Here is a 9,393-nt window from a genome sequence, read left to right as displayed (position 1 = left end):
ATTGGCGCCCATCGGCTACAGTGGTGCCCATCGGCTACATTGGCACCCATCGGCTCCATTGGCGCCCATCAGCTACATTGGCGACCATCAGCTACATTGGCGCCCATCAGCTACATTGGCGCCCATCAGCTACATTGGCGCCCATCAGCTACATTGGCGCCCATCAGCTACATTGGCGCCCATCAGCTACATTGGCACCCAATAGAAATGCATCAAGTGGCACTAGCAGTTTTGCTTAGACAAGGCATGCATCTGTGAGGGGTTGTAAGGAGGTGGTTTGAACTGTACCCGGAGTATTCCTGAGTATTGGGAAAAATAATAAGTGGCAAGACCTCAGCAGTGGCATCCCCACTCTCTCACGACTTTCAAAATGACTTAATAATGCTAAATGAGCCCTTTTGCGCATGCGCTGTGTGTGTGTTTACAGTGATTCACTTCTGCTCGCCGAGAACTTTCAACCTGCCATTGCGAGGGTGAAATCTGTGATTCAAATGATCTTTTAAACATCATTTTCAGGATTTAGCGAAAAGAGTGGAAATTTCAAAATGCTTCACCATAATTGTTCTGTTCCTGAATGCGAATCAGGCTCACTGAAATATGGGAATACAAAAAATATCTGTGGAAGAGAGGAGTCGAGTTCTTATCATTGCCTGTGCAGATATTTTTTTAAATCCCATTTTACAGATCCCAGATCAGAATTTAAAAAATTTTTTTAAATTAAATTTAAATCTAAGATATATAGGAATACAAATTTAAATCTATTAAATCAAATTTTAAATATAATTTTACAATATCTTATCATTGTAACACAGGTGAGTGGTGGCAGTGGAAGTAACACACACACACATACACTTCTCCTTTTCCCAAAAGATGCAAACTTCCAGTATAATTTCTCTTATGGCCCAGATATTACCTCCCATCGGTGTTATGAAGCGACCAAACCAGGTCGGTGTCCATCGATGGGAAGTCTACCTGAATGTTGGGAATGACGGCATCGTCTCTCCGATTGCAGACTCCATCAAGTAAGTCACTGAGCCTGAAATGTTCATACGAGGTAATCCAGCAGGTTCAAAGTCCACTCACTGGCAGCAATGGTCGAAGGTTTGGGTAGAGCGTGCCCATCTACGAACCTTCGGACATTGCACCGATACACGCAGCCTCGGGAGTTTGCAGTACGAAGAGCCGCAAGCTATGAGGTTTTATGGCGAGTTCAGAAAGTTCTTCAAATCTTTCCTTGCGCAGAGGCCCTCAAAGTTCTCCAAACCTCACCGATACGTTTCCGAGTATTGTACACCGCTCCTTTCCTATGCCATCTCCAGGCGCTGCATAACGTCATTGCCGGGCACCGAAGGGGGCTCGGCAATGACACGCTGAAAGGGAGTACTCAGTTTTCACTCTGGTTGTTTGTTTGTTTTCTTGTTACTTGCAAAATCAAAGATTTTTCAAGTATATTGGTCGGTTCCGTTTGCGGTTCTGTCTGTTTGTCTTTGTCTGTCTGTCTGTTTGTCACCGACCTACAGGTCACAATTCTAAACCGATCGTCACGAAACTTTACCAAGTTGTATAAGTCGTCCCAATTGAGAAGCCTATTGATTTTGAGGTCAAAGGTCAAAGGTAATCTGGAGGTCAAATTTCTAAAATCGCCATTTTTAATCCGATTGACTTGAAAATTTAACAGCATTTGTATATCAAGTCACTAAATTGGGAAACATACTATTTTTGAGGTCAAAAGGTCAAAGGTCAACTCAAGGTCAAATTTTTAAAATCATCAATTTTCATCGAAAAAGCCGCCAATTCTCAACCGACTGACTTGAAAATTGAATAGCAATTGCATATCGAGTCACTAAATTGGGAAACATACTATTTTTGAGGTCAAAAGGTCAAATTTTAAAAATCATCAATTTTCATCTAAAAAGCCGTCAATTCTCAACCGATTGACTTGGAAATTGAACAGCATTTGCATATCGAGTCACTAAAGAGGGAAACCAACTATTTTTGACAAAAGGTCAAAGGTCAACTCAAGGTCAACCTTCCAAAATCATCATTTTCATCTGAAAAAGTCAATTTTCTTCCTATTGACCCGAGCTTTGATCAAGATTGTCAATTTAAATCTTGATGAAATGGACAATTTGCTGTATCAATGGAATTTTTTTTTCTTGGGGAGGGAGGGGGGGGCGTATTTTGCAAGTATCGTGCTCCGCATGACGTCTCCTTGTTTGTTTGTTTGTCTGGGCGATATCTCAGCCATCCTTCGATCTAGGAAGCTGAAATTTTGGCACAATAGTGAACAAGTACTTTGTAAAAAACAATATTTTTTGTTTTTTGATTAATCAATTAATTGCGATTATTAGCAATTTATTAAGTACTTATACATTTCCTTTCTCCTCTGGCCATTATCTCAGGCACCTTTTGAGCTATGAAGCTGATATTTGGACATGCCAACGACCAAGTGATTTGGCTGTAAAGGGTATTTTTGATTTATTGATCAATCAATTAATCGATTAATTAATTTATTGATTAATCAATTAATTATTTAATTTTTTTATTAATGACTTATTTAATTAAATTTCTAAAAGGTACATCTTCGGATGAAGCACTAGTGGTTTAGTTATGCTATTAGCCAATTGAATAAGAAAATATTTGATAACAATCTTTTATTGATTCAAATTATGCAATTAATCAATCAAATATTGTGCATCTCTCCCTCCAAATACAGTCTCTATGAGCTGCCAGAAGCGCCCGGGCAATGCCGCGCTGGAGGATATTTAATTATAATAGCGTAAGGACTCGACTTTGTTATCCCTTTTACGCCGCACCCAGTGACCCGATGCCCACGGCAATAATGGATTTACGATCTACGAACCGCGCTCTTTGTTTATCACGTACAGGCATACTCGAAAAATCTGAATTAGCCGACGTTGGGGCCCAAAAGCATCCGATTAACTGCCGATACGACGCCATCTTACGATGCCATCGTATTGGCGTCTGCTGGGTGAAGGCGAAGCAAGCCGTCCGCTGATTGGACAGTCGAAGGCGACAGCAAGCCGTCCACGAAGTGGACAATCCCAGAGTGGTGCTATGCCGATTCCTATTACGAATCCATTCATTTTTCAAAAGTATATCGTAGCGTTGTCATTTAAGTAGATTGCAATAAATACGTTGTTCATATATGCACTCTTCATTCTCATCTTTCTTCCTAACTCTTACTCAGACAAGCAAATCCCCTATGCCATCCATAATGGTACACTCTATCCATACACCACATCCTCCCTTCCGTGGATGTTCCACGGGTTTCGGCTAGTATTTAATTATTTGGCATGGGGCCGGTGTACTTTGAATGTATCTGTACTTGTTTTCAACCTATTTTAGAAGCTTTGTGAGCCATTTTAGGTAACAATCCTTATCGTTTGCTGCTCTGTTGCGCTGCTCTGATGGCCCCATTGCTGGGGGTTTCTGCGCATGCGTGCCGAGCATTCTGGGGTGGATGACGTCATTTTGAAAGTCGCGTATTCCTGAATGGAAGGCTGGTCGGGCTGAATCCTTACATCAAAGCAGTGAAGTGTTAGGTCACGAAGTTAAAACAAATAACAAGAAGATCTTGCACAACAAGAAAACAATGCACAAGTTATAAAAGAATCTTAAACTCACCACTGAGGTACAACACATTAGCGATCTCTGTCATGGTTTTCTGCCTCAGGTATTTATTGCAGTAATCCTTCGCAGAGGCGTCGTACAGACAGGGGTTCGCCATCCACAACTGTATAAGTTCATCTTCTTTGTGCTCGAGCCAGGCGGAGCATCTTTCTCGGGACTCGGCCATTATTTTGTCGCAGTCACGTGTCTGCACGACAGCCCGTCATTGGCCGAGCGCTCCATGATCGTGTCGTTTCGTCGTAGGTGTGACGTCACGGCACGTCGTGACGGCTTCAACAGAAACACCATCGGAACGAGCTCTGAATGGGTTCGGCGGTGCGAGGAATCATAGGACATGGACAAAGAGCGCGAAAGGCGTCCAAGCGTCCCTTTCCAATGTCGATGATTCTGAAGAACCAGGAATACGAATGCTTCTTCTTCGTTTCCCGAATCCAAACCGCATCGACATTAAAACGAGATATCTTGCAACCCCATTAAACTATTTTTACTCAAATCAGATAAAGCGTAAATAAATACGACTTACTAACGGGCCATCCACCTTGTGTTAATGGCGGAGTTCATTACAAGGTGGCTATCCGGCCGAATGAGTCTTCTGAAGGTAAAAGTAATCCTCGAAAGGCACCGGAAGGCCCTGAGCCTGCGGACGCCGGAAGACAACGGAAGACACGATCAGGATCAGACAAAACAAGCAAGAATTTTCTTAATCACTATTTTTTAAATCCCCTTTGTTACACAGAATTATAACAGATGGGTCAAATAATGCACAACTCGCACTTGCCTAAATATACTGCTTGCATTAAACACAGGTTCACAAACGTTAACCGGTGTTGTAATCCCTGACGGTATAATCCGCGTCAGCACCTGAATATCCGTTTCGTATGAAAAACAAAAAATCTGAATACAGTCCATGTAACTGATTATTTTGCTAAGCTTTAATTAAACTGATATATTTGATGACATTGATACTTTGAATTAAAATGGCAGGTTTCTGTGGAACAATGTTGTGGTTGTTGTGACATATTCCAATCCGATCAATGACAATGGAATGATCGGAAGTTTTAACAGGACTAAATTTTACTTCCGTATAATGATGATTATCATAAATGGGTATTTTCCAGTAATCAGGAAAATGTTTCGTACTTTAGTTTGATTGAGTGAGTTCCGCTGTCTTTCTGTCCATCCTGTTTCCTTTCGTTGTTTTGACACCTGTCGATAGTTTTCGATCATACTTCCGGGCAGTCGCTGGTAGATCGCCATTTGGGAGGTGATGAGCAGAAAAGGAAAGAACGTGCAAAAACGATCATGGTGTGGTGTACTTTACACACACACACACACACACACCTTGTAATCCAACATGGCGAATCGCAAATGAGATGACGTCACACGCACACCCTCCATTTGAAGAACATCTCCACGAATATCAGTTTGGATGGCATTCCCCATTTCATTATTGTGCTTTATCTGATGATAACTCTGGGGGGAGCGAGATACGATAAATGCCCGTCGTTCCGTTAACATTTTATTTAAAAATATGTTGTTAATAAAATAACCAATGAATATCTAGCCTATCAGACAATTCAATCGGAGATTTCTTCAGCGTTTCCTCACACAAAATTTTGGGTTCGTTTAATATATATATTTTTGTATTATATTGCTTTGAGGTTCAATTATGCAATTTAATGAAACGTCAACGCAGCAATAGATTGAGAAATGGGGAAATTTAAGTAGATAGGTCAGAGGAAGGTGTTTCAAACCGGAAGTACATAACGCGCTCGCGTACTCTCAAGGAGGGATGGTGAGTTGGTTTTCGCCCGCGAGTTTCGGTGTAAATTTTTTGTTTACGTGTACGTGCTGTGTCTGCGCTTACTCCTGCGTGTCGGGTGCATCCTCAGGCTACACTTGCGGACCGAACTTTGGGAGTGGGACTGGCCGGGTTCAGCGCTCTTGTCTTCACTTACTACACAGTGTGGGTACTGGTGCTGGTGAGCGTCCCTTGGCCGTTCTGGGGTTTAAAAAGAGACTGAACAGTAACAGAGGAGATAAAGGGGAGTTTGGGATGACGGGAAAAGGTTTGAAGGAACATGGAGTGAAAAAAAAGAGGGGAAAGGACATTACTGGGCACAAGGTGAGGGGTGGTGGTGTCAAAAGTTTTGCCATATTTACTTACACAATAATTGGAGGACCAACAACATTCTTTTTTATCTGAACGGAATGATATGTAATTTATCATCAATAAACATTTGTAAACCTCGAGCCAATTCACCAAAAGATAAATATTTAAAAAATAGGACCACGGGTCGTGAAGCTCGTCTGGATCGGGAGGAACGGTCAATGACGTCATAAAATATCGAAATTTTGTTCATGTGCAGAATCTGCTCACGTGATTGATTGAATTGAAGCCCTCTCGATGCTGATTACAGCACCATATGTTTACCGCTCATCTTTTCACGGCGTCGCCCATAGGGCAAAGCAGTCTAGAACAGTGTTTGTCCGTATGTATGTCACCATGCCCCCTCAAACGTATACCAATCACAGCTGAGGATCTGGTCACATGACAGGGTGATGTGATTACGTCTGATGTCATTACGGTGGTACGGCGGCTGACTCGCCACACCGCCATTGTAATGCATATGCATATCGTCGAACCTGTCATACATCACAATCGCCATGCTCTACCTTTACGTTTTTCATTCAGTGTGAAACACAAACAAACCGATTGTTGAAATGATCATGAAATATCGAAAGCATCAGCGTTACGTTTCTTCCAACAATATGGTACGTATAGGCCTTAGACTTCATGCCTCACCTTCGGACTGCTTCGGACAAATTAATCCCAGGTTTCTTAATACAGTGTAATACAAGTGTATCGTTTCAGTCGTATCGCTTTCATAATAATAATATAGTAAATATAACCATACCACTTTAATCCCAATGTCGTGAATGTAAAGTTAATGGATTGAAGCGGTGTATGGTTCATGATCACTTATCTAAGCGGTGTTCGGCACTAATATTAATAATCGCAGAAGTAATGAATTCCCCTCGTTTTTTTTAATAGTAATATTTTCGAAATAATGATAACGTAACATTATTATAGTAAATCTAATCGTAACACTAATCCCTTCTTAGTGACTGCAAACGTACTGGAAGTTAAAAAAATATGTTCTACATATTAAAGTAGCGACAGTTTTGTGTCCGTTACATCATTACGCTGATGTCATTACGACGGCTGAGTCCACCGGCCGACATTTTTATTTACTCGTTCACCCGCTCACAACGGGAGTGGCAGGAATGGTCATTCCTCTTTTGGGTATATAGATTACAGTTGATCTATGGTCGGATCTCAAGAACATTAATTAATTCATTCACCAAATTATTTGTGGAGAGATCGCCAAGTGGTTTCAGCATTCGAGCAAGCACTCCATTCAAAACCCTTACGGAACGGCAGGCTTGGTAAATGAGCACACCTCCAACCCTTGTGGGGTACATATATTACAGTAGATCTTCGCTCAGTTCTGTAAGTAAAACTTACCTCATGGATGTCGGAATTCCTCCAAATTTCTTTGTTTAATGTTATAAACAGCATTAGCGACTGTTTGAAAAGCTAATCATTTGTGTTTGTGGTTTATAATATTTTACAAGCCTGGCTACACCCTGTTAGATTTTTGGTCTTGTTACCAGACATGTTGTTGGCTGAAGGGATTGGCTGTGCTGCTGATGCTACGCCCCCTGTAGGTTAGGGCAGGAATTTTTTTTTGTTTGTTTAGCGTTTTAGGCCCGATTTCAACCCGTTCATGAGCACAGATTTTGATGCGGCCAATACACCTTCGTTAAGCATCGGAAATGAAGCTCGTGGCTAAGTTTCACCAAATCCTGTGTCCGTTTCAAGCGATAATGACGGAAGTGTTTACAGACTCACTGACTGACTTACCTATGGACACTGCTCAATCGCATAAGCTCATTATAAATAAAAATAGGACCACTGGACCTGAAGCTTCTCTGGGCCCTGTACTAATGTTGTCACTCAAATTTGGTAGCATTCTGACTGGTGTCTGGAGCAGATTTTTGAAGGGATTTACATGATTTTTTCCCAAAAAATTAGATTGTCGGCCATTTTGACAAACTGACTAAGTCGGTGACGTTATCAGCATGGCCTCTGCAATTTAACATCCTGACCCTGGCCTAATGTTGTAGCCCACATTTGGTAGCATTCTGATTGGTGGGTCTAGAGAAGATTTTTGAAGGGATTTACGTGATTTTTCCAAAAAAATTTGACTAAGTCGGCCATTTTGACAAACTGACCAAGTCGGTGACGTTATCAGCATGGCCTCTGCAATTTAACATCCTGACCCTGGCCTAATGTTGTAGCCCACATTTGGTAGCATTCTGATTGGTAGGTCTGGAGAAAGATTTTTGAAGGGATTTACTAAGTCTGCCATTTTGACACACTTCCAGTCAAGTGACGGGAATTAACTTAGCAATCCCCGTTACGAGTCACGAGGGGAACCTTGTTGCCAAATATCAGCCGGATCGGCCCAGCGGTTTGGCCGGAAAAGTTGAAATAGGCAACAGATGGATGGACGGTGGACAATGTCACTACCGTATCTGGAATTCAGATTCCAGATAAGCTAAAAATATACACATGACACAGAAGGAACACACAAACAACAACAACCCATAGCCACGACGATGACAACAACTCATTGAGATTCACAGATAGACATGCAATGATTGTGAAGCAAAACATGCTGTCCTTTGATTGAACCCGTCAACGGAGCGAAGGCTACGCACGTCCAGTCCAACTAATTCTACACGCCTTTGCCGTTGTCCATTTTAATTTGCCTTTTTCCAGTCCCACAATGTTTTACACTTTGAAGGTAACTAACACCTGGCTGTCCACCTTTCCATAAACTGGTACCTCACTGCTCTTTGCTAGGTAGTGACTAAATCTTTGTTGTTGCACATCTTCACAACAGTGGATGCTGGCTCGTAACACGTTGCTTTTCAACCCCACACCACCCCTTTTTTCTTCCCAAGCCTTTTGTAGACGAGGAGCAACCAGTCCAGAAACTGTTCCCTCCAAGAATTTTTGCCATTCTCCTCCCGATTGTTGCTGTGCTGCTGGCGGTTATGGGGCTCGGTGAGTACGAGAGATGGATCACACGTCAAACATCGTCCAAATGCTCTTGCATCGATTGCGTCAACGATTGGACAATAAGCTCCAAGTTTAACACACACATCCAATTTTGAGTGAAATGCATCGCGAGGTTCAATTTTGCAAATAATTGTCTTACATAATGTAAACTAACTACTGTATTCCAAACAAAAGTGGTAATGTAGCTTGGAAAATCCGGAATTAAAAAGTGAAGGAACCAACAAGCATAGCTGCCCAACAGTCAATGCTCAAGTCTGATGTTTCATTCACGCATATTCAACTCTCGTTTCTCCAACAGGGACATTCATCGTCTTTGTGACCTGGAAACAAAAGAGCACCAGCAAGAAGGAAAGATGAATAAACTTTGTTGAACTCGACCTTTGCTTTTGTCTCCCTAAAGGTGTGCCAATTCTCTCTTTAAATCGAAGTCAGGAAGCAACACACTGCTTCACTAAGCAAGGCATCAGCACCAGCACGAACAGGGTTATTGTTGCTTGGATGACATACAAATGGGAGGGATATCGGTCTCGCATCATCAACGTGTTACTGCACTCAATGCTTAAACCCAAATGCACTGAATAATTCCA

The 9,393-nt window shown here is 41.9% G+C and overlaps 1 protein-coding gene across 1 annotated transcript; it reads left to right on the top strand.

The window, feature by feature from the left end:
- The first annotated feature begins 5,329 nt into the window (after positions 1-5,329).
- On the top strand, positions 5,330-9,183 carry DPM2 (dolichyl-phosphate mannosyltransferase subunit 2, regulatory). The gene is made up of 4 exons (XM_078774867.1): positions 5,330-5,449; positions 5,547-5,636; positions 8,689-8,791; positions 9,105-9,183. Exons 1-4 carry the CDS (start codon positions 5,447-5,449, stop codon positions 9,161-9,163), a joined length of 255 nt encoding a protein of 84 aa, XP_078630993.1. The 5' UTR covers positions 5,330-5,446; the 3' UTR covers positions 9,164-9,183.
- Positions 9,184-9,393: the final 210 nt, after the last annotated feature.

This window comes from Myxine glutinosa, chromosome 3 (assembly GCF_964187855.1).
Source record: "Myxine glutinosa chromosome 3, kmMyxGlut1.1, whole genome shotgun sequence".
Classification (NCBI taxonomy): Eukaryota; Metazoa; Chordata; class Myxini; order Myxiniformes; family Myxinidae; genus Myxine; species Myxine glutinosa.
The sequence above is the reverse complement of the archived record's forward strand: the minus strand, read 5'-3'. Positions and strand labels throughout refer to the sequence as shown.